The following is a 25,409-nucleotide window of genomic DNA, read 5'->3' as shown; positions in this document are numbered from 1 at the left end:
GCTCCAAGTTTAATAAAGAACATTTCGTTTTCAGATTATTCTCCTGTATGATACTGCAGGACTCTTCTCTCTCCCTCCCTTCAGTAGATTGCCAATCGTTACAATTCTTGCCTGGTTTGTTCTTGGTTAGCACGGGAAAGAGAGGGAACAAGATGCCGGTCAGTTGGGGGTGGCTGCAGTGGGGCTGGACAGCCACTTTTCTGCCGCTTGGGATGCAAAGATGCTAACTAGACAAGCCCTACACTGTGCTCCCACAAGAAGTTGTCCCTTCTTCCTCCTGCAGTACTACAGGTGACTGTGAGGTCTGTGTTTGTTCAGACACGGGACACTCCAGATCCAAACAGCCTTAAATTCATCCCAGGGAAACTGGTGCTGGTATCTAGAACTACAGAATCCTCCTCTCCATCTGCCACATGTTGCTCACCCTTAGCAAGACAGCTCTTCAGGACTGGAGAGGAATTGAAAACATCTTCTTCTTTGCAAGAGGCGAAGATGTGGATTGGCATTTAATAAAGCCAGATATTCATGCAACTATTATGCTTAACATCAAGCACCAGTCAACCAACCCTGACTGTAATAACCCATTCTCACGGCGTCTTAATTTCTCACACTCCGATTTCAAGCAGAGCTTTTGTCACCTGGCGGTGGTCTCATTTAGCTTTTCAATTTCAATATGAGAGATAAAGCCGGAGCAATAAGAAATTATTCGTATTCCTTCTAGGTAATTGCGTGGCAAATGTCACCCATTAGCGTAGAGGATTAACACAGTTCTCTCTGTGTGTATTTCTGTTTGCAAGAGTGAGAAGCACATGATGCTGAATGGACAGGTGCATACGCATATGGAAATGGGATGGTAAAACCTTTTGCGGTCAGAAAGACCACAAAGGTGGTTGGGACAATAGAGGAACTCTTACCTTTATACAGTAGGGTTTCATAGAATCATAGAAACATAGAGTTGGAAGAGACCACAAGGGCCATCCAGTCCAACTCCCTGCCAAGCAGGAAACACCATCAAAGCATTCCTGACAGATGGCTGTCAAGCCTCCGCTTCAAGACCTCCAAAGAAGGAGACTCCACCACATTCCTTGGCACCAAATCCCACTGTCCAACAGCTCTCACTGTCAGGAAGTTCTTCCTAATGTTTAGGTGGAATCTTCTTTCTTGTAGTTTAGGTCCAAGCTATCTGTGTTATGTATTGAAGTTCTGACCCTAGGCCACTAGGGGTGTTGTGTATATAGTTCCACTCTGCCCACCGTGACTGCAGTTCTCACTCGGGTCCACAACATGCAAATGAAGGATTGAGAGTGCCGTTCACGGATTGGGTAGCTAGAGAGAGTTGTTACTGTTGCATGTTACTGAGTACTATATAAGCAGGCTGTCTGAGCCCTTCAGTCCATTTCTGTTCCAGCCTGAGAATAAAGAGAGCTGCTTGGAGAATCACTGTGTCGTCTGCTATGTCCACCCACTACTTAATAATCTGAAAGACCATATTCCCCCATATGAACCTGCCCAGGTTCTTTGATCTTTGTGGGAAGCACTTCTCTCAGCCCTGCCACCCTCACAGACATGCTTGGTAGGGATGCGGAGCAGGGCCTTCTTGGTGACTGCTCCCAGACTTTGGAACTCTCTCCCTGGAGAAGCCAGACTGGCTCCCTCCTTCAAAGTGCTGGTGTGGACCTATAAAGCCTTACATGGCTGAGGATCTCAACACCTTAAGGATTGCTTCTCCTCATATATGAACTAACCTGGTCCCTGCACTTGTCACCTGAGGCCCTTCTCTATGTCCGTCCCCCCCTCCAAGAGAGGTTTGGAGGGTGGCAACAAGAGAATGGGGCCTTTTCTGTGGTGACTCCCCAATTGTGGAATGCTCACCCCAAAGAGGCTTGCCTGGTGCCATCATTACATGTCTTTAGGCGCCAGGCAAAAACATTCCTCTTTACCCACGCCTATGGTTATTAAATAATCTGTGGCCTGTGAAAGTGTGGGGAAGAGGACTGCTGTTATAATGATGATTATTTTATTATTAGGCTGGCTGTTAGTATGCTTTATATTATGTTTCTATCATGTTTGGTAATGTGTTTTTAAAGTTGTACTTCATAAAGGGTGGCATATAAATGGAATTAATAATAATTAAAAAAATCACTCCATCCTTGCTTCCTTCATGGAAAGGCATTCTACACTGGGAATTAAAGTCTCATACCAAAGCTGCTTCTGGCTTATCTGTTTCACCTGGATTTATCATATTTTGCTTTTCTGTGTCTACAGAAAGTGAGTGAGAAGGTTGGTGGAGCAGAAGGAACCAAGCTAGATGAGGATTTCAAGGAAATGGAAAGGGTAAGTCTGAAAGACTGCTATTACATCTTTCATGTTATTTCAGCGATGCCTGATTTACTTCTCTCTATTTTCAGCCAAGAAATAAAAACAACAGGTGGGCAGATCCTAATTCAATTAATGTCGGGTTCTTCATGTATGGCTGGGCATCTTTTTCTGGCAAGTGTTCTCACTTAACACAAAACAAAGAATGCTGCCAGGCAGGCTACTGCTTACAAGATGAGTGTTTGGTAGCAGCTCACCAAGATGATGATGATGATGATGATGATGATAATAATAATAATAATAAAAATAATAATAATTTATTTGTACCCCACCCATTTGTCCCCAGCCACTCTGGGCAGCTTCCATCAAATATTAAAATACATTTAAAATATCACAGTTAAAAAACTTCCCTAAACAAGGCTGCCTTCAGGTATTTTCTGAATGTCAGGTAGTTGTTTATTTCCCTGACCTGTGATGGGAGGGCGTTCCACAGGGCGGGCGCCACTACCAAGAAGGCCCTCTGCCTAGTTCCCTGTAGCTTTGCTTCTCGCAGTGAGGGAACCGACAGAAGACCCTCAGTGCTGGATCTCAGTGTCTGGACTGAATGATGTGGCTTTGATGCTCTCATTACAAGTGCAGTAAGGAGTAATATGGTCATCAAGTAGGACAAACTGTCATTGCAAACCTGTTCACACATTGTGTGAGCCTGAGCGTGTGCAAGGAGAAATTAAAATCTTTTGGAGAGAGGAAAGGAAATCTGGTCTGTGCTTCACCATGAAAGGAATCTAAAGAATTTTCTTGACACAAGAACCAGAAAAGTAAGCTTGAATGACAATGGTGCAGTTCAAAGCACATCCCTGTTCATGTCTGTTTGAAGTGATGTTTAGGAAGCTCTCTTTATCAACAGGCCTAGTGGTTGTAGATCTAAAGTAGCCCAAACCAAATGCACAGACATTGACCTGTTTTACTTGAAAAAAATTATTAAAGCACCGTTGCAATTAGGGCCAAAATGTATTGTTGATTAATCATTTAGAACAATTGATTAAAACCCCTTTGAATGTTATTATAAAAATGTGCCTCTGATTAATTGATTGCACGGGCAGCAGATTTCAAGGGGCAGATTTCATTTTTTGTTTTAAGTTTGTTTTAAGTACAAGCTTTTGCAAAGCCACAAATGACAGGCCCCATTTGGGTGGGGGAGGGTGCCTCTTTTAAGATGGTGCTTGTGAAATGTGCGTGCTCCATCTGGAAACCAGTTGACATCATATTTTTTTGTTATTAACATTTATACTCCCCAAAATGTTTTCCCCACCACCTCACATCAAACCTGTGAGGTAGGTCAGACTGAGAGACTGTGCTTGGTCCAGTGAGCTGCGTCGCCGAGTGTGGATTCCAACCATTAGAAGGAGGAAAACCAAGACCTGCTTAACCTGGGAGTAAACCCCACTGAATTCAAAAGGACAGTGGCGGAGCAAGGCTCCGCAGTACCCGGGGCGGCAAAAGAAACGCCCCGGGGCGGGGCGCCGTGACGTCGTGATGTGACGTCACGACGCCCCGCCACCGGGGCGTTTCCGGGAGTGCCGCCGCTGCTTCTGCAGCCCCCTTTTAAGCCGAAGAGCCCCGTTTAAGCTCTGCGGCTCAAAAGGAAGCTGTGGAAGCGGCAGCCCGACGACGGAGTGTGCCTGCGCGAAATGTCGCGCAGGCGCACTCCATTGTCGGGCCATGCGCTGCTGCTCCCAGGGTGACGGAGGGAGCGGCAGCGCGTGGGAATGGTGGGAGGGACTGCCGCTTGTCACTCCCATGCGCCGCCGTTCGCTCCGTTGCCCCGGGAGCAGCAGCACCGCACACACCGTGGGCTGCTGCTCCCGGGGGGACAGAGCGAGTGGGAGCGCGTGGGGATGACAAGCGGCAGCCCCTCCCGCCACTCCCCACGCTGCCGGTCACCCCGGGAGCAGCAGCGCTGCACGGACGGGGTGCTCCCTCAGCCGTGCGCTGTTGCTCCCGGGGGCAACGGAGCGAGTGGCGGCGCGTGGGGGTGACAAGCGCCGGCCCCTCCTTCCACTCCCCACGCTGCCGGTCACCTCGGGAGCAGCAGCGCTGCACGGACGGGGTGCTCGCTCGGTCATGCGCTGTTGCTCCTGGGGTGACGGATGGAACGGCAGCGCTTGGGAATGGCGGGAGGGGCTGCCACTTGTCACCCCCACGCGCCGCCACTCGCTCCGTCGCCCCAGGAGCAACAGCGCACGGCCGAGGGAGCACCCCGTCCGTGCAGCGCTGCTGCTCCCAGGGTGACAGGCGTTGCGTGGGGAGTGGTGGGAGGGGCCGCCGCTTGTCACCCCCACCCGCCGCTTGTCACCCCCACCCACCGCTTGTCGTCCCTGTCACTCGGACGTACCGCCCCCCACCCCCCCTAGCGACGCCCCTGCAAAAGGACTTAACCTCGGAACAGGCGTGCATAGGATTGCATTGCTAGTAATTCAGGCAGCAATCTCGTACCTACCTAGGGATAAGCCCCACTGAAATGAATGGGACATATATAGAGGTTTTAAACCCCTGCTGCTAATTGACGTTGATGGCTTTAATAAAATGTTGGACCTAGTTATGATAAAACAATTAGCACACTGTGTAGGAAATTAGATATGCAAATGACACCCAGTGTCTTAATACTGCTGAATTCGGAAGATGCTATTACTTTTATCTTGTCATATGTCACCGTATCACAGGTGAATAAAAGGGTTAAGAAAGCAAACTCCAGTGCCCCAATCTGGCAGGAGAGATTGAATATTTCGCATGGCTTCTGGTCTTTCTTTCATTCCCATTGCGGTTGCCAATGTAAATATGTTTCTTGGTACACATTCCCATCCACAACATGATGCTGATCTGAGCCCTGTTGAAAGGGCTGGATGCTACTTTTGATGTGAATGGACAACATCTGGATTGGAGCCCAATTTTCAGCAGCTTCAACAACGTCCATTTATTTACCTGCCAATGAAATTTGTGTTGATCTCCTTTTGCTTTGTGCTTTAAGCCCATGACCCATTAGGGAAAATGGATAATGGCAGAGAATTGAATGATAACATAAAAGCGGAAGATGGGCAGCCAGATGATAGCTAGATCCTTGCATATGCTTGTTCTACTTTCTTTGGAGGTTTATACGCCATTTTAGTGATTGGTGGGCTGTTGAGTGTTCACGGCAGTGGAGGAAGATTACTAGGTCTATGTTTGCTCTGATGAACACCTGTGCCAGAAACGTGGAAGGGAGGAGGAAGTGGCAAGGCAACGAGACGTGTATAAATGCTTCGTCCTACAAAGGAACAAGCAGGCCAGGTGCACTCGGGCTGTAACAGGGGGCCGCCCCAATAATCTAGCAGAATGACACCAACTGTTCCTAATAAAAGGGTTGCTTGTTCATGATCACTAGGAGGCAGGTTTTGCCTGTGTCTTGCAGTGGTGATTTTGGAGACCTGCTTCCAGGGCCTGTCATTAGACCAATCCAGTCATTCAAAGCATGGTGGGAGGCTGGCAGCACAGCAGCAGTGAGGACGTTCTGGAGCAGAAGGCAAGGAAAATATTCAGCGAGAGAGGTGGAAGAGGGATAATTTCATGTCCCTTGGTGTGGTACTGGATCTCTCCATCTGGGTCCCACTTTAAAAAAAGAATGAAAACATTCAATAGTTTGTAAAAATAATAATAATACCTATTTCCTTAAAACTACATAACAGATTTGCATGTATGATAGAGCAGGACAGAGCAGGCTCTGAAAACCCAAATAACTGCTACTCCAGGCCCAAAGATGCAATGTTAAATGTATGCTTGCATCTCACGTGCATGTTTTCAGAATGCAAAAAGCAGTTTCAGGTGGGGAGGGGCAAATGGCTGATAACTGACAGAATTTCAGCAGGCAGGGAAGAGGAGTTCAACCCTTTCCGCCCCTGCTGTGCTCCTGGCGGAAATTCGCTCCTTGAATTGGGAGGGAAGGCCCCATTGTGAAGCTTCATAGTAATGTTGAAAATGTTGAACTTCTTAAATTAAGGGCAGTGCTTGTCCTGATTGAAACAGGTAAGTGGCCAAGAATATGCAGCAAGCCAAAACGTTCCTCCTTGCTTCCATTCATTCTTTGTGGACCCAATGTGGTATCGTAGTTAAGAGTATGAGACTGTGAAGACCTCGAGTCAATTCTCCACTCAGCCATGAACCTGGGATCAGTTATTGTCTCTCAGCCTAACCCACCTCGCCAGGTTGTTGTGAGGATAAAATGGGTGACACAGAACCACATGCAGGCTGCTCTCGGCTGTGCGGAGGAAGGACAGGATATACCATAATTGCAATAAATCAATGGAAACGCCATTGCATTCAAGAACCTGCATTTCAGACCTGGTGTTATTAGATCTGCTACTTCCTAGACTTCCTTCACTGCCAGTGTGGTGTTGTGGTTAAGAGCGGTGGACTCATAATCTAGTGAACCAGGTTCGCTTCCCCACTCCTCCACATGCAGCTGCCGGGTGACCTTGGGCTAGTCACACTTCTCTGAAGTCTCTCAGCCCCACTCACCTCACAGAGTGTTTGTTGTGGGGGAGGAAGGGAAAGGAGAATGTGATCCGCTTTGAGACTCCTTTGGGTAGTGATAAAGCTGGATATCAAATCCAAACTCTTCTCTTCTTCTAGTACTTTATTATTCTAGCCTTTTATGTTGCTCTGAGACCTCAATTAGGCCAGTACTTCACTGTGCTAAGCATTGTAATGACACATAATAAACTTTAATTATTCCCCGGCTCTCAAAGTGCTTACTGTCGTATAAACAACAAAGCAGGTGGGTGAACAAATGAAATGAGGGCACGGAAAGGAGATTAACAATATAAGCAGGTATCTGTTGTGTACATAACAATGCAGATGTACATGAAAATAATGGGGTAGATATTTGGTCAAGGATGGTAGCTGAGCAAGTGCAAGAGGACTGTTTTCAGGTTTCTGCATAAGCCATTGATAAGTTGGCAGTGTTCTGCTGGGTTTGGGAGCACAGCTGGTCCTACCATTCTGCAGAGTGATGTGGCCACCGCATGCAATAGTTAGGCAGAGGTGCTGGAAGACAGAGCTTTGTGTGTGCCACACAACCTGCTCTGCAGCCTCTAAGCCAGCCTCCTACTTTTGGGTGGAGTGGAGGCACTGTCTCATTGCCCATGCTTCCAAGTAAGATTCCACTGCATGTCTGATCAGCTTCCATTTGTGGAATGGCGAAGGGATACCATTTTGTCCTTCACCTTAAGGTGCCATATGTCTTCAATGTATTCACACTGAACCTTATTCACTTAATCAAGTGTTTCAATACCAGTGAATGGGGCTGAATAATCTTCAGGACTCTCCCCCTGCTTAAAATGTGACTCAGTTCCCTGCTATAGCATTGTTTACTATAATGGTTCCATTTTAGGAGATGCACTGTAGAATATTCAGAGTAGAATACTGAGAATATCCAGAGCCCAGAAGACTGGTAATAGCTTACTGAGCCTTAGCTTCTCTGGAAGGAAGGCTTGAGTCATATGTTCACCTCTCAGTGAGGCGTGACATACACAGAAGCCTCCCAGAGCCTGTAGATGACTCTCTGCCTTGACATCTTTGGTGCTTGACACTCACAGTCGGAGATCCCCCTTGTCTTCCTGTGTTCTCTCAGTGAGTAAAGGGCTTCAGCTGCTCACTAACCAACTAATAGTTGCCTTGCTTTTATTTTTAAGGATGGAAGTAGACAATTGCTCCCCGGTTTTCCTTTCTTGTCCTATCTGACATTGGTTGCTTTTCCCTACTCTTCTCCTTCCCAACTGCAGGCAGGCAGATGTCAACAAAAGAGAGAACAAGGAAGGAAAACGGTCAGGGCGTGACTTCCTTGATCTTCTCTGCAAGAAAAAGCAAGGTACTGCCAGAGGATGAGTGAGTAGCAGCTCTCGCCCTCCCAGAAACTGAGGCCAGGTGAGATCTGGAAGCGGGCTCACCTGGGCCAGGGGTCTGTAGTAGCTATCGGAACCAGTGGTTGCTATAGGCTCTTGAAGGTTTCTGTACCTGTCCTGGCTCATTAAGGAGGCTGTTGCATGAGGCAGAGTCTGCAGCATTATAGATTTTCTGTCATGGCAGGTATAGGATTTTGCCACATACCCAGTAACGTGTTAGGGGAGAACAGCAGTGTGTCGGGTCTGTTAATGTGTAGTTGCTATTGACACAACTAGCACATTTGTGTCATCTACCACATAGAATGAAGAATGATGGAAGAGTAAGTACAGAAAACAAAACGTATTGGATTATCCGTACTCAATGGGTGTTTCCTCTCTCCCTTTTATATCTTCTTCTTCTTCTTTTTCTAATTGCAGAAAGTGGATGTCACCAGCAGGGCTGTGATGGAAATAATGGCCAAGACAACAGAATACCTTCAACCTAACCCAGGTAATTGTGCCTCACTGCTTCTCTAGGAATCAGAGTGCATGTCGATTAAGAGCTCCCTCACTTCATTCCAAAGCTGCTTCAGGTGGGCTTTTATCGAAAAACAACAACAGAGTAAGAAATGAGGTGTAGGAGAGATATTCTCTGTGCAAAGTATGACGTATATAGATGGTTTTAAGAGCTTTGTCATTACAATGAGGAAAGCTGATGCATGGGCACTGAAGCTAAGGTGAGGAATTCACTAGCCTTTGTTGCCATACTTCTCGAATGTACATTATTGCAAGGAACATCCTAATCTACACAGAAGGCTGTTTTGCTTTCCCCTTTTCAGCAAAGTCGCACTTCCCCATGTTTACCAGAATCTCAACATCCAGGGCTCCATTGTGCAGTGAAAAGAAAATGAAAGTTGGAGACACCTGACACTGTCATATCCTGAACCCCCTTTGCCTTAGTTCTTAAGATGCTCTTATATGAGTGGAATGTGCTTCAGCTAGGACAAGAGGAGCCTGGTATTTGTCATTCCTCTCTTCCTCCTTAAGTGCCTTGTGCCCAATGCCTTCCTGTTCCCCAAGACTTGGGGGTGGATTTTGAGGGCTACAGAGGAGGCGGTGGAGCCCTGCCATGTCAGCAAAATTCTGTTCCATAAGGAGAGTGGATGTTAGGAACCAAGCCATTGCCTACTCTGACTGTAACCACCTGTCCACCTTCTCAGCATGCCATAAAGACAAAAGAAGAACCTTCTGGATCAGGCCAATGGCCAGTCTAGTCCAGCCTCCTGTTCCCACAATGGCAGACCAAATGCCTGGAAGCTGGTCATGAGCGCAACAGCACTCTGCCCACCTGTGGTTCCCAGAAAATGGGTATTCGGAGGCATAATGCCTCTGACAGCATAGGTAGAGCATAGCCACTAAGACTAGTAGCCATGGATAAAATGTCAGGGGTGGAATTTGGGGGTCTTGCATGTGCTGTTGGTCTGCCTGTATCTCTCACTGCATGTCTATCTCAGGACTATTTAATTGCTCATTTAATTGACTATTTAATTGCATCTCAGGGCTATTTAATTGCTCATCTTCCAACATTGTGTATGCAATCAAATGCCAACAGTGCCCTTCAGCTCTCTATATTGGACAAACAGGCCAAACCCTACGCCAAAGGATAAATGGACATAAATCTGATATCAGGAATCACAAGACAGAGAAACCAGTAGGAGAACACTTCAATCTCCCAGGACATTCTATGAAAGACTTCAAAGTAGCTGTCTTAATACAAAGGAATTTCAGAAATAGACTGGAAAGAGAAGTGGCTGAATTGCAACGAATCACCAAACTTAAAACCATGGAGAAACCTGGTCTGAACAAAGACATTGGATTCTTATCTCATTATACATGACAAAGCTATCTTTAGCCATCTCACCCCTTGCCCTTCCCTGCAAGACCAAATTGCAGTCGTTAACAGTCAACAGGTTTTCCACACCTATCAGCTGATCACCCATTCCCACCATCCTTCTGAGTAATACCCCTCCCCACTCCCTCACTATATTTAAGGGTCTGGTGACTTCCGTTTCAGTGTATCTGAAGAAGTGTGCATGCACACGAAAGCTCATACCAAGAACAAACTTAGTTGGTCTCTAAGGTGCTACTGGAAGGAATTTTTAATTTTATTTTGTTTTGCATGTCTATCACTATGTGCAGATGTGGTAGGGAGACAATGTCAAGTCTGGTTTCTTGGTGTGTTTGTGGATTGTACGCTGTGTTTATACACATGCATTTAAAAGATGGGAAAGACTTCTCAGAAATAGGTAATGGTTTTTGTCCTTCATGGTGGAAGAAGCCTGAGAAAGTATGGTCTCACTAGTTATAGCCTGCAGAGTCATTCTGCGCGTAATAGCTGTGCTTACAGGTGAAGCCTAACTGCACCGTGTCCCTAGGCTACTGAATACACCCACTTCTGTTCCAGTCAGTGCTCTTGAATTGTGCCAGCTGCTAAATGAGGCAAGAAGCTCTGACGTCCTGTTGAAAACGCTTTAGATTCAAAGGGCAAACCGCAGGTTGAAAATCTTAAGCAACATAGTCTCCTCACATCCTGGTATCGACCCAGAACTTTGATGTGTATTGAATAAAAACATTGCTTATTTGCAAGGTGTTGACACCTGGTTCCATATTAGAGCGTTTGGTAAAAATGGAATGGATGGAAATCAAACTTTGAAATATTTCTTGGCTATGCAAGTGATGTTGGCTCTTTTCAGTTGTTACCAACATGCATTTAGTTTGTGCATTGGGTGGGGTGTCTGAAAAGGGGTTCCTGGGCATATACAGGTACTTCATGTAATCTGGATCTCTCATGGTGCAGACTTCCAGTCAGATTGAGCACTTGCGGAAAGGGCCAGGGGCACTGGGGAGTGGCAATGTCTGGTTTTGGACAGACTTCTTTATGAAAATGGACACCATATCCAATCCATTCTTCATCTGAAGACTGCAAGGGGGTTGTGCAACAGTTTCACTGTTTTGTTGTTCCCCGGCTCAAGGTTTCAAGAGGCCTGGAAAGGATTTAGTGAGCCCGGAAAGGATTTGCAGTGGCACAAACTGAATGCAATGGCGCAAACCATTGCTTGCCATCCTGCACTCCACCGGTATCATTATAGTGTTCTGTTTCCCACTCTGAGCAACAGAATTCTAATGATTTCCCCTGCCATCTCGTGGGTTTAGTTGTGATATATACATTATGTGTTATTGTGCAATTTGTGCTGCAGAGGCACCACAGCCAAAACACATTTTCATAGATGAGTCACCGAGATAATAAGGTTTGCTTCCCACTCTGAGACAGATACCCAGCTACAAAATGTATGCATCATGCATCCACAACGGAGGAATTGTGCGCGTGCATAAATTATTCCATGTCCCTTTACAGTCCATGTGAGTGTGGCTTCATATCTTTCCTGGTTGCAGCTGGCATATATTTTAAGGGGGGGGAGACACATATCCATGCCCCTCTCATTACTGGTGTGATATGGGGGGTCTTTTGTGCACTCAGAAAGTCTCTTGAGCCGCAGCTTCCTTGGAACCATGTAGAAAGAGTGAGTGGGTTAAGCTTATTATGACTGTCTGCTGTCCAGTGTGCTGATAGTTGTAGCGCCAGGCATTGGGGGTGGGAGTGCAGGCAGTCTTGATACAGAGCTTTAGAGGAAAGAAACAAGCAAACAATGCTGTCTCCCTTCCCTGCTGCCCAAAACACCCATGTAGGCAGAAGAATCATAAAAAGAGAACCTTTCTATGTTATGAGTTTTTGCTGTTGTTACTGATATTAACTGCTATTAACTTTTTGTATAATTATTTTATTGTTCGGTTTGGTTATGTAGTTCTTAAGGTGTTTTATTTGTTTTTATGACTGCTTTGCTATGTTTGGGATCACGTAAATCTTTTCATATTGAAAGCTACCTTGAGCATTGTTTTAATTCTATGTCCAGGGCAGCTGTTTACCAGCTCCATTTGGTACGTAGGCTGAGACCCTACCTGCCCGCAGACTGTCTCGCCAGAGTGGTGCATGCTCTAGTTATCTCCTGCTTGGAATACTGCAATGCGCTCTATATCCAAAATGTGGCAGCTAGACTGGTGACTGGGAGCGGCCGCCGAGACCACATAACACCGGTCTTGAAAGACCTACATTGGCTCCCAGTACGTTTCCAAGCACAATTCAAAGTGTTGGTGCTGACCTTTAAAGCCCTAAACGGCCTCAAAGGCCCAGTAGACCTGAAGGAGCGTCTCCACCCCCATTGTTGAGCCCGGACACGGAGGTCCAGCTCCGGGGGCCTTCTGGCGGTTCCCTCTCTGCGAGAATCCAAGTTACAGGGAACCAGGCAGAGGGCGGGGTGGGGTGGGGTGGGGTGTCAGCGAGGATGAGCCTTTGTGGGTGCACTAGCATGAGCACCACTGCCAATCCAGTCTGCCTGTGGTGCACCCACACTTTCCCACAGCATGAGAACACCAGAAGAGCCACAATGGATCAGCCAGTGACCCGTCAAATTCAACATTCTGCTCTCAAAGTAGCCAACCAGGTCCCTATGGGAAGCATACAAGCTGGAACTGAGTTCAAGAGCAAGTCTCCCCACTTGGGTTTCCCAGCAACTGCTCTTCAGAGGTATGCTGCCTCAAACAGTGGAGAAAGAACATACCCATTGCAGTTAGTAGCCATTGCTAGCTAGCTCACCTGAAACATGAGGGAATTTACTTAATGGGGCTTTGATTGGCTGCCATGTGTGGGAATGTTCAGGGAGGCAGGAGAAGGTATATTGTTCATTAATATCCTTCCTAACTTGCGCCAGCAAGTTTCTTTACTTTCCCCCTTTGGCATGCACAGCAGATAGCTGGTTGCAGGCTTGTGTAAGCCTCTCACTATCATACAATTCAGTATTGAATTGTATGTTCCTGGTAAGTTCCCTTTTATCCCTCTTAAAAGAATAAAGACACGGCAATCTTACTTAAAGTCAATAAAAGAAGTTTACTCACATCAGTTCATAGTTGGATCCCTGAAGGCAGACTTAGTTACAAATATGTACATGTGGACCTACCCCATAATGGGGGAATAATCCCAGTGGTTTGTAGAGCAGAGCATTTCTAGCTAAGAATCTGGTCCGATGAAGAGGAAAGTGAAAAAGAGAGAGTGTGTGTGCTGCGTGCCTTGTCCTTTTGTTACCTGGACAGGTAAGGTCACGCCCACCTCTAGTCACATGCAAAAGGAAGGATGTTCCAGCCCAGCTGGAAACAGGAAGTTTCGACTGGCTGGACAAAAAATCCCCTTGCATGTCCAACTCTAGGAAAACAAGGAATGTTGTGTTTGACTCCTCCCAGTGGATTACATCCCACACCATGCATGCCTTTTCAATGGCAAATCTTGGGGGAAATGGAATTTCACCATGGCCGAAGAACTCATTGTGAGAACTCTTTTAAAAATTATTATTCTGTTTATGGTCCTATGTTGCCACCTTCTCTTGGGCTAATTAGCTGGTTTGCTTGCTTGCAGCTTCCAGAGCTAGACTCAACATGCTCAACACCATGTCCAAAATCAGAGGCCAGGAAAAAGGACCAGGTTACCAACAGGCAGAGGCCCTGTTAGCAGATGCAATGCTGAAGTTTGGAAAAGAACTTGGAGATGAGTGCAACTTTGGTAATGTGATTTATTTATTTTTAATCCTCACTGTAAGATACCTCTGGCTGGACCTTCTCAGGATTAGGCCTCCAGAGGTGACACAAAAATGGCAAAACCTGATTATCTCATATTTTACTTATTTAAACAAATTTATGTCCTGCTTTTTGAGAGAAGTTCCCCACATAGTGGCTCACAACAAGATTTAAAATCACAACATACCACACATTTATTCAGGCAGATTTTTCCCATGTGGGAGGGCAAGGACTAAGCATGTGCAGAGAACCCTCATGCAAAATGTGTAGCTGCAGCCACAATTTGCTTTGAATCTCTGCATCTGTTTTGCCAAATTGTTCTTTTATGAATTAAATGTTCATAACTGGACCTTTGGAGAATAGTTTGTATCAGACACAAGCTCCCAGTACAAAATTTCAACAACATGCCATATGTAGGGTTGCCATATTTCAAAAAGTAAAAAGCAGGACACCCCAAAGTTTTTGAGCTTTTTTAAGGAAAACCCTAAAGCTGTTGACTTGCCTAAGATCCAGGACAAATCAGATATTCCTCCCAGACGTCAATTTCGCTTATTTTCTGACAGTTAAACATTTGGTGCTGTTTCTCACAAAGGCTAACTATACAGAATATACGCACTGCTGGGCATAGTAGCAACCCTTGGGCTCATGTAATTTTCTCCAGCATGCACAGATAACCTTCAGTCTGAACCAGGGCTTACAGGCACGAGTGCTTTTAATAGTAGATCTTGCTTGCATGAGATGTCCACTGAAAAGGGATGCCCTGATCCTATGAGCATTGTCTACTCACCTAAGCATAGATAGATAGATAGATAGATAGATAGATAGATAGAGGTTTCCCCACATCCTGCCATGCTTATAAGCTTTCGTTTCTAATCTTCTTAGCTGCACTAGAGCTTGATTTCAGACAGAAGTGTGGAAAACTATTGGTTTTTAACAAATAAACAGATTAATGGCTGGTATTCCCCAGGCTGGGTCTGAATGAGGCCAACACAGCAGAAAACCAAAGGTCATCTGGGAGGGAGTTGCATGATTGTGTGCCATGATTCAGATGTTCTGTTGCCTAAAATGCCTTTAGTGATTTTCAACATTAGTTGAACATTAGAATGATTGAAATCATTGTATTAAATCCAGCATTCTAGTTACAGGTAGGTAGCCGTGTTGGTCTGCCATAGTTGAAACAAACAAACAAACAAACAAACAAACAAACAAACAAACAAATTCCTTCCAGTAGCACCTTAGAGACCAACTAAGTTTGTTATTGGTATGAGCTTTCGTGTGCATGCACACTTCTTCAGATATCTGAAGAAGTTATCTGAAGAAGTGTGCATGCACACGAAAGCTCATACCAAGAACAAACTTAGTTGGTCTCTAAGGTGCTACTGGAAGGAATTATTTTAATCAAATCCAGTGGTTTCAGTGGGTCTGTTTTGTGTATGACTAACGCTGTTTTTCACCCCCTGTGTTTTTGATTCCTGAGAAATTATTGAGCTTAGGAACCGTGCTTAGAATTTTATTTCTGTAATGAACTTCTCAATACTTGTCCTGTTCTGTGTTGATGTGGAAGCACAGATTTTGTTTCTTCGCCAAGATAAAGTAGACTCTTCTTCCATTTCTTCAGGCCCAGCTCTCGGTGACGTTGGGGAAGCAATGAGAGAACTTTCTGAGGTGAAAGATTCTTTGGACATGGATGTGAAACAGAATTTTATTGATCCCCTTCAAAACCTTCATGACAAAGATCTGAGGGAAATACAGGTAATTTGCTGAGAAATTAACTGGCCGTTGCAAGATACCCAGCAGAACCATTGCTCTATAGCTCCTCCTTTCTCTTCCACATAATACAGGATGCCAGGATAGAGAAGCCGAGGGGTGGCAGGAGCACCTGATTGGATCTGTTGGTGTGCTTGCACTGTACCCACCTTATCTCTGCCCTGCTCCATATCTGTAATTTAATCGTGTGTGTGTGTGTGTGTGTGTGTGTGCGCACACACACATACATACACAATATTTTATACCTATCACCTGTCTCTATCATCTATCATTAACTATCTATCTATCATCTATCTATCTATCTATCTATCTATCTATCTATCTATCTATCTATCATCTATGTATCATCCATCTATCTATCTATCTATCATATATTGATTTATCTATCTATCATTATCTATCATCTATCTATATCTATCTATCTATCTATCTATCTATCTATCTATCTATCATCTATCATCACCTATCTCTATCTTAGAAGAAGGAGTTGTTAAATGGTGGTCATACCAATATATAACATTGCTCAGCCTACTTTAACTCTGCAATCCTATGTATGTTTATTCAGAAGTGAACCTTCAGCGGGATAACCCCCAGGTAAGTGCATAGCATTGCAGCCTTGGTCTGGATCCAACCCTTTATGCAGTGCAGCTCAGGGAGAATGAAATTAAAAATGGAAACGGGGATTCCAAGAATAGAAATAGAAATCACTCCCAGCGGCAAGTTCCTACTCCAAAGTCAAAACTAAGAGAACATTCCATGGTGGCTGGTGTTGCGGTCCTCATCTACACAATAGCATCTTCCCCAGCAGCCTGAGAATTGTAGTTCTGTTCAGACACTGGTGTTTGGATACAGGCACCTGCAAGCTCACTCAGAGCTGCAGCTCTAACGGCTTACTGGAGAACACTTGAAAAAATGTTTTATTTGTAAAATGATTGTTTTTATTTTAGATATTCCTGAACTGTCCTTTAATTTAGTGGGCTGTAAGTACACCTTAGGCAAATGAAAGGTTGTTTACAACACAGCCTTCTAAAAACAACAACAACAACACACACACACACACCCATGCACAGATTAAAAACAAAGAAACCCAAAGAGCAACAGGAAAGCAACAGCAGCAGAAGGCTCCAGTCATGTTACCATCTCTTAACTTTCTGCCATTTTTTTTTTTTATAAAAAGGCTAATAAGCTCCCTAGAACTGGGCAGTGAAGTAGCTTGGCAGGATTGCCTCCATAATTGTGGCCCGTTTCCACCATTTTTGCTAGCAGATGGCAGGGTTTAAAGGTTGTGCAGCAACGAAATTAAATGCAGCAGTTGCGCTAGTGGAAGTTTGTTGTGCAACAGCCAATGTTTATGGTGCAATTTGTTTCACAGCAATGCTTGGTAAAGTACTTGTGTTTTCCCTTGTCCAACAACGTTTCGCCAGCGCAATGAGAACATCACTAATCAACTTTAACTTTGTGCTACAATGGATGCACTCCCAGCCCCCTCTGCAGTGAAGCCATGTGCAGTACTGCTTTCTTCAAGGACTGCAAATTTGATGGAATTTCCTGTCAGTATAAACTCCTACTTATTGTTTTAATTGTGGTAGGGGAGTAGCCACTGAAATGCTGTACAATCAACAAAATAAAACAAGGGCGATCTCGGAGTACCACTTTTCCTGATGATCTCTAGAGTCTTTAAAGGCAACATTCTTGAGATAAACATAGTTTCTGATGTAGTTGGTAGTCATCAAAATTCAAGGAAGCAGTGTGTGGTCCTTGAATAAATAAGGAAGTAATTATGATGCACAGCGGATCTTGAATTCACTGTGAAGTTTTTCTATCCACTACAGTGTTATGTCTGGAGTTGGGATTCTAGAATAATAGGCAGGGAGGATTCTAGAAGGCAGCTTCTGATTGGCAATGGAGCCGTCCTATCCGGCTCCAGAAGGGAAGATTGAACTAACCTATCAGTTGTGACCTAGGGTGTGGTTACAGGATATATAGCCTGTGTCTGGGAGGGACTACAAGCCAGGACACACCCTGACTGTTTTTATCTGACTTCTCAGAAATAAACTGGATGAGCTGATGGCCTTTCTCTGAGTATATTTCGTACAGTGAGACAAAAATTAGGATGCAAGCTTAAATTGCTTTAAAAAAATTAAGTAAGTTGCATATTTAGGCAAAGAATGTTATGTTAAAAATATGACTGTGTGGTTCTCCTATTTGGGCATTCACTCACTCCGATGGGCTAGTTTCACATCTAAACAGCGATCAACTATGACTTCTGCCCTTTATCTGCAATACGAGCAGCAAGGTCTTGATTCTACAGCAGAATCTGTGGATACTTAGTCAACTCATTCCGTATAAGTTTGAATGTATAGTCTTTATTTAGTCCACTGTGTTTGTAAGGCAGAGGCGAGGACTTGCAGAAACTCTCTCCACCCTTTCCCCCTCTTCAGCATCACCTTAAAAAATTGGAGGGCAGACGCCTCGATTTCGATTACAAGAAGAAAAGGCAAGGGAAGATCCCAGATGAAGAACTCCGCCAGGCTCTGGAGAAGTTTGATGAGTCAAAGGAAGTTGCTGAGTTGAGCATGTTTAATCTGCTAGAAATGGATGTGAGCAAATCTCTTATCTACTTGGAATGTGTTGTGGTATTGACATGTTTGTTGGCCGTTTAATGACTTTTTAAATGAGTAGCAGAAACAGAACAAAAGAACTGAGTTTTGTGTTCATGTTTCCTAGACTCTCTTCCATGAATATGCATCATCGTATTTCTTAAAACAACAGACCAAGTATGCACAATAATAATGTTTTATGTGTGTGCAAGTTAGTCTGTGTATGGACTCTTAACATAAGAAGGTGGACCCAGGTGGCGCTGTGGGTTAAACCACAGAGTCTAGGGCTTGCTGATCAGAAGGTCGGCAGTTCGAATCCCTGCCACGGGGTGAGCTCCCGTTGCTCGGTCCCAGCTCCTGCCCACCTAGCAGTTCAAAAGCACATCAAAGTGCAAGTAGATAAATAGGGACCACTCCAGCAGGAAGGCAAACGGCATTTCCGTGCGCTGCTCTGGTTCGCCAGAAGTGGCTTTGTCATGCTGGCCACATGACCCGGAAGCTGTCTGCAGACAAACGCCGGCTCCCTTGGCCTATAAAGCGAGATGAGCGCCGCAACCCCAGAGTCGGACACGACTGGACCTGATGGTCAGGGGTCCCTTTACCTTTACCTTTACCCTGCTGCCCCAGGCCAATGTCTATCTAGCCCTCATTCCAGAACCCAGCTGGAATCGAATGATTCTTTCTCAGAAGATGCCCAGTACTGATAGACCAGTCTGCCACTGGTATACCAATGGACCTGCCCATTTCTTGCTGAAGTGAGCTCCTAACACAAGTCTACATACATTTATGTTCACTTTGGCTCTCCAGTCCAATACAGATAGTACTTTATTCACTGTTTGTTGCATGTTTGGAGTGTTAGTGCCTTTATGAAAGCTCTTTGAATAAGCGGCACAGCAATAATGAACACACATTTTCAATATCTCCCTTTTCAGATCGAGCAAGTGAGCCAGCTATCTGCCCTTGTACAAGCCCAGCTGGAGTACCACAGGCAAGCCACACAGATCCTCCAGCAAGTTAGTTCCAAGTTGGAAGAGAGGTAGCTAAATATTTTTGATGTTCTTAAAAGGGGGGAGGGGAATCTGAGGCTTAATATATGTTTCTATTTGTGTATATTGTCTGTGCAAACTTGTCAGTAGTGCTGAACCAGAAAAAAACAGGCATGAAATTGTATTGTCGATCTGTTCAGTCTTTTAACACATAACTTAAATCCCTTTGGTTGCAGCCACCAGGAAGTAAGATACATAACTGTAACGTAGGACTGGAGCATGTTATATTTTGCAGCAGGCGCTCAACCGAAAACATCCTCATTGTGATGAGGTCTCTGCCACCACCTCCCCTAGCCTTACTAGTATTCGCACAGTTGCTCCCATGCCAGTAAAAGAACAGCTACAGATGGATTGACATGTTGCTTCTAAAGACTGGTGGTAGGGTTAGTTCCATTTTTTCATTCTGAAGTCATGTGTACTTATTTCGGGTGTTGCAAGACTTGGAGCGGCTTCTTTGCTTGTTTTAAATTCTGTAAGTTGTTGACAGGGAGATTTTGGAGCTACCTAATACAGTATGAGGGGACCCAGGTGGCGCTGTGGGTTAAACCACAGACTCTAGGGCTTGCTGATCAGAAGGTCAGCGATTCGAATCCCTGCCACGGGGTGAGCTCCCGTTGCTCGGTCCCAGCTCCTGCTCACCTAGCAGTTCGAAAGCACGTCAAAGTGCAAGTAGAAAAATAGGGACCGCTCCAGCGGGAAGGTAAACGACGTTTCTGTGTGCTGCTCTGGTTCGCCAGAAGCGGCTTTGTCATGCTGGCCACATGACCCGGAAGCTGTCTGCGGACAAAGGCCGGCTCCCTCGGCCTATAGAGCGAGATGAGCGCCGCAACCCCAGAGTCGGACACGACTGGACCTGATGGCCAGGGGTCCCTTTACCTTTTTAATACAGTATGCCTTTACACTTTTACTCAACTATATATAGTATTTCTGCTGTTGACTTTAAGCACCTTGGACAAGTCCAGTCTGTTGCATTCTATCAATGAGAGTTCAATACATTCAGTGAGCCAGGGAATCTGCATAGCTTCAGTTCCACTACAAATGTGACCTCAAATCCAGTCGCACCAACTATAATGGACTGGCAAAACTTAATGATAGAATATTTGCAACTAGCTAAAACAACAAGTAAAGTTAGGAAACAGATGACCCAGGAAGTTTGGAAGGAGTGGAGGATATTTAAAGAATACTTAAGGAATAGCGGTATAAGTGGAATCCTAATGGCAGATGCTGACTGAACCTTTAAAGTAATTAATAGAGACTTAAGGATGGAAAAATATGATTTGTAAATGAAATATATAACTGTACGTGACATAAATATAATAGTTTAATATGCAATAAGGATAATTGGAGGTACAAGAATTTATTTGTAAATAAGAAAAGAAAAGGATGTTTACTTTGTGTGTTTATGTTTGTGTATATGTGTATTTATGTTTGTATGTGTACTTTTTTAAAATAATAAAGAGAGATAAAAAAACAACAAAACAACAAAAACAAATGTGACCTCAAACTGCAGAACATGGCAGCTTTGCAGAAACACAGCTTTCCTGAGGTCTTTTGCAATCAGACCTTCCAGGAAAAAGTACAAAAGGATCTACTGTGATGAAGGGTTATAATCAGTGCTATTTTTCTAGAAAAAGAGGTACCAGAGCTCACCATGAACTTCTCCCTTGTTCTCTTAGAATGGCAATGGTGCTTACCTGAGAGGTGCTGCAGCTGACCTCCTGTGAGCTCTGGCTGAAAAATGCCCTGGTTATAAATATACCAAAACAAAGCAAAACAAAATATCTAACAGACTCCAGTTTATTCAGAACGCAAGGAAAACTTTTTGTCTTTCATTAGTCCTGGTGCTTAAGATTTGCTGAGGAATTGCTTGCTCAGGATTTGCTTATCTTCTGGCAGGATAAAAGATGCCTCAGTTCAGCCCAGAAGAGAGTATCAGCCAAAGCCCCGCATGAGTTTGGACCTCTCTGAAAATAACCAGCACAATGGAGGGCTCTCTAATGCCAGTACCCCTAAGCCCTCAGGTAAGAGAAGGTGGAAAGGAGGGGTGGAGAACACAGGATAGGGACGTCTCTCTGAGAGTTGCTCCGGAAATTACTGTATACCATCATCATCATCATTCTTTATTCGACCGTCAGTCAGAAAAAAACATATTTATCCATACAAAATTAAAACATCTAAAACACCTAGAGGAACTTTAGAATAAAACATAGCCAACACTAACATGAAACTATACAGATAAACCCATGTCAATGCAATCAATTTTAGTCTTACGACACTTAAGAGCTAGAAAAAGAAATTTGGCCAGCAAGGAAGCTGTTTTTCCCCGTAACATTACCATATACTAAACAAGGACAAACGCTGGCATGAGTGACTCCTGCAATAGCATTTTCGATTTCTGGCTGGGAATGCGCAAAGGATGAATTCTGTAGAAATATGCATGGGCAATGTCAGATGTGGGAACACCTCACATAATTCACAGTGGAAGACAAGCACAGACTTCCCCCCTTGGATATGAGACAAGGTGCATTGAAAAGCAGGGGCATCTGTCAGCGTAATTCATTGGTTGATCTCTCATACATTTATATTTCCCCTACTGTTCCTCCAAAAAGACAAAGCTGGCACACATGACATTATCTCCTTTTATTCTCACAGTACGAATGAATGAATGAATGAATGAATGAATGAATGAATGAATCAATGGATCTTTATTTGCGCCAGCCTTCAGCCATAGCAAGAAAACAACAATACAATATACAAAGAATAAAAATTTTGGGCTTTTGAATCAATAGTCAAATAGTGGATCTTCTTCCGATTGCCCCAGCTAAAAACCTTGCCACCTTCACTGTCACCTGCTCATCTTGATCTGCCAAGAGAAAGGACACTGTGGCAGTGGCTGGGCGACCCAGAATGGACAATAAAAGAGGGGTGATAATCTCATTCCTCAAGTCTTTATAAAGAGTGCAAGGCAGAAGGGCATGCGCCACCAATTCGGGACTGCCATCTCCACAGGGACATAAGTGTTTTTCGTGTGGAATCTGTTAGAATCATCCCTAAAGTACATTCAATCTTGCAAGAGTAAAAGCGCCTCTATATTTTAGAATTGCTAGGTTATACAGATAGGGTGTCGGAGAGTCGAAATGGGAAGGTGTTAAATAGTCATACCACGGGCAAAATTTCCTTATGGTGGCCAAGTTGTTCTGACGCTCAATATCATCTAGGCGCTTACAGGTTGTGAGGTTGCAATGCCTAAAGTATTCCTCCATGTGTTGCCAATCTAATGCCATTCGCAGATTTACCAACCCAACTGGCAGCAAAGACAGAAAAGGGTGGTGGCTCCCGAAAGAGGGGCCCATGCACACCTTCATAATCTGTGTTGATCAAAGACCTCCTGACTCCACCCCAGCTCATTCAGTATAAAATGTGGTCCTGGTACTTGGTGCAAACCACTGAATATGTCTAGGCTGAAGTATGCAATTCTTGGTCTGAGGACATGATCTAGACCACAGGCCAGTTTCCCTCAAGATGCCCACCATGCTCCTTAAAAAAAAAAAAATCAAGTGTTCCTATGAAGCAAAAATTAAAAACACAGTTGACACAGTGCTGGGGTGCATTTGTGCATGCTTCCTGTGAGGTGCGGGTCTCTGTGTGGGTTGCCCCACTTGATTTTGGCCACACCCACTTCTGGTATGGGACCCCCAGAGGGCCACCAAATAAAGTTAGCTACTCCTGGCACAAATGCTTCCACACACTGGAAAACCTACGCTCTCAGGTTTCCTGGTAGTGCTTAGAGAACCTACATGCGTCCACCCCACTGAATGTAGGGGAGTCAAGCATGTCGCCAGCAGCCACGATGTCCTTGCCACGTATTCCACCAATGTGGGTTTTGAAGGTGAGCAGAAGTCTCCAATGGCACTGTGGACGCCTGTCCTTTTACTGAGGTTTGTTGAACCCTCTGTGGACTTCCAAGCATCATTCATGGGCTGTGTTCAGCTTAGTGAGTCGAACATTGCGCAAGGTCCATACTGGAGAATTTTTAAAAAGTTGTGCAAATTGTGTGTGTGTGTGTGTGTGTGTGTGTGTGTGTAAATAGCAGCCAAATTGGGATGGCAGAACAGGGATATGGAGGTTAATATAACCAGATATTTATCAGCGAGTAAGACTACTCTCCTCAGCCAGTCCAAGGGCCCATCTGGTCCAGCATTTTTTGTTTTTATGCTGGACCAGATTTATTTATTTATGCATGCATGCATGCATGCATGCTATGTTTGGGGTACCTGGTTCCCTCCAGTTGTTGCTGCCTGCAATGCCCACCATCCCTTGCCATGCTGGCTGGGGCTGATGAGGGCTGGTGGGCACCACGTTGCCTACCCCTGACTTATGCCAGTATTGATTTCTCTCTCTCTCTCTAAGTGCCTTTGTTTCTGTTCCTCTGCAGGTGTTCCCATGGACCAGCCGTGCTGTCGAGCACTGTATGACTTTGATCCAGAAAACGAAGGGGAGCTGGGTTTTAAAGAGGGTGATATCATTACCCTCACTAACCAGATTGACGAAAACTGGTATGAGGGGATGCTTCATGGCCAGTCGGGCTTTTTCCCCATTAATTACGTGGATATTCTCGTCGCTTTGCCTCATTAGGAGGGCCGGGTCACCGTGTCTTAATCTCCCCCCTCCCTCGAGAAATAAATAAAACAGGTCATGTGTCGACACCACTGCTTTTAAAAACAAAGCAATGAATAAATAATATGGCTGCTTACTCCACATCACAAATACAAGCTGCAGTGGTGTTTTTTTCTTAAAAAAAACAAAAAACCAGTCATCGGGCCCCCACAGACAATCCTTGGTTTTCGTGTTGTCATGCTACATTGTGGTGATTGATGCGTGTTACCTTATCCAGGCTGCTTGCCCAGGCACGTGGGATTTTCACGTTCACACACGCATGGTTGCCACAGAGCAATGTTTGCAGAGTGATGGGGGGAGAAAGTGGCGGTAGGTGATTTGAGTCGGTCGTAGTTTTGGGAACGGGGAATGCAGTTGAGTTAGCTGGGAAGAAAAGCCTGTCGCCAGACGTCTACTACTGCCATTTTAGTTCTCCCATCGGAAACGGGGAGCTGGGTGGCGCCCCCGATTGTTCCATCTTTCCCTTCCCAAACGTTGCGGTTTATGCAGGCCTAATATTGCAGACCAGCTTCTCATGTCGTTCTTCTCTTAAAAAGAAAATAAAAATAAAGGGGGAGGGGAAAGACAGAGTCCTGTCCTTGGAGAAACGGCATAGCATATATTTCAGTTTCTCCGCAGATGAATCGCCACTATTTTATACCCGCTGTTGGCGTAGAACCAGCTTTTATATACGCAATAGTTCAATAGAGGCCTGCACAGTATCCAGGTTACCTTTTGAAAACATCCAAAGGCCAGGCCAGGAAATTAAAGGTCCACTAGCCAGTGTGGCTTTCCTCAGAAACGTTGGACATAACAACAACAACAACAACAACAACCTAATGCCAGCAGCAAATAGATGATGCTAGAAGAAAAACCGAAAGAAATAAACAAACACAACTGTTTTCACTTTGTGTAAAGTCTAGGCACAAAAAAACAACCCCAATATTATTCTACATCTTCACTAAAAATAATAATAATGAAAAGCAACTCACGTTATGTAATTTTTATTTTCATCTACCTTGTGTTCTTCGAACATCATTTGTGTATATTCTGCCCTCAGTGAGGACTAAAAAAAGAAAAGAAAAACAAAACAGAAGAATCTTTGTGCTGAGCAATTAAAGCGACGTGGCTATATATGCAAAAACATTCAAGTTGATTTTTCCTCTCCAGAGTCATTCATATATATATATATATATATATATATATATATATATATATATATATATATCCCGTTCCGCGTCCTACATTTTGTGTGTGCATAGTGATGTCTCTAGCTGATTCACTGTTCCTATTTTTGGTAACTGCTGTAAGAGTTCGTTTTAATTTGAGTTGCCCAGAGTTCTATTTATCTATCCATCTACGTACATATATATTTCTATATGTACAGACTCTTCCTGCACTGCTTTGGATGTGCCGCTTCAGTATTG

General features: G+C 44.6%; 1 protein-coding gene across 2 annotated transcripts in view; it reads left to right on the top strand.

The window, feature by feature from the left end:
* The window catches only part of SH3GL2 (SH3 domain containing GRB2 like 2, endophilin A1), an 82,872-nt gene extending 58,840 nt beyond the window's left edge, over window positions 1-24,032 (top strand). Inside the window, exons 1-9 of one of the 2 annotated variants that reach the window (XM_033173465.1) lie at window positions 2,266-2,334; window positions 8,133-8,218; window positions 8,670-8,742; window positions 13,756-13,899; window positions 15,532-15,665; window positions 18,122-18,280; window positions 19,213-19,316; window positions 21,223-21,347; window positions 23,762-24,032. In XM_033173465.1, the coding sequence (XP_033029356.1) occupies window positions 8,141-8,218; window positions 8,670-8,742; window positions 13,756-13,899; window positions 15,532-15,665; window positions 18,122-18,280; window positions 19,213-19,316; window positions 21,223-21,347; window positions 23,762-23,961 (1,017 nt within the window). In that variant the 5' untranslated portion in view covers window positions 2,266-2,334; window positions 8,133-8,140 and the 3' untranslated portion in view covers window positions 23,962-24,032. Of the gene's footprint in view, window positions 1-2,265; window positions 2,335-8,132; window positions 8,219-8,669; window positions 8,743-13,755; window positions 13,900-15,531; window positions 15,666-18,121; window positions 18,281-19,212; window positions 19,317-21,222; window positions 21,348-23,761 lie in introns of those variants that run through there. The other variant, XM_033173464.1, reaches the window with a different exon arrangement.
* Window positions 24,033-25,409: the final 1,377 nt, after the last annotated feature.

The sequence above is a fragment of the Lacerta agilis genome, chromosome 16 (genome assembly GCF_009819535.1).
Source record: "Lacerta agilis isolate rLacAgi1 chromosome 16, rLacAgi1.pri, whole genome shotgun sequence".
Taxonomy (NCBI): Eukaryota; Metazoa; Chordata; class Lepidosauria; order Squamata; family Lacertidae; genus Lacerta; species Lacerta agilis.
This window is presented reverse-complemented; position numbering and strand designations above follow the sequence as displayed.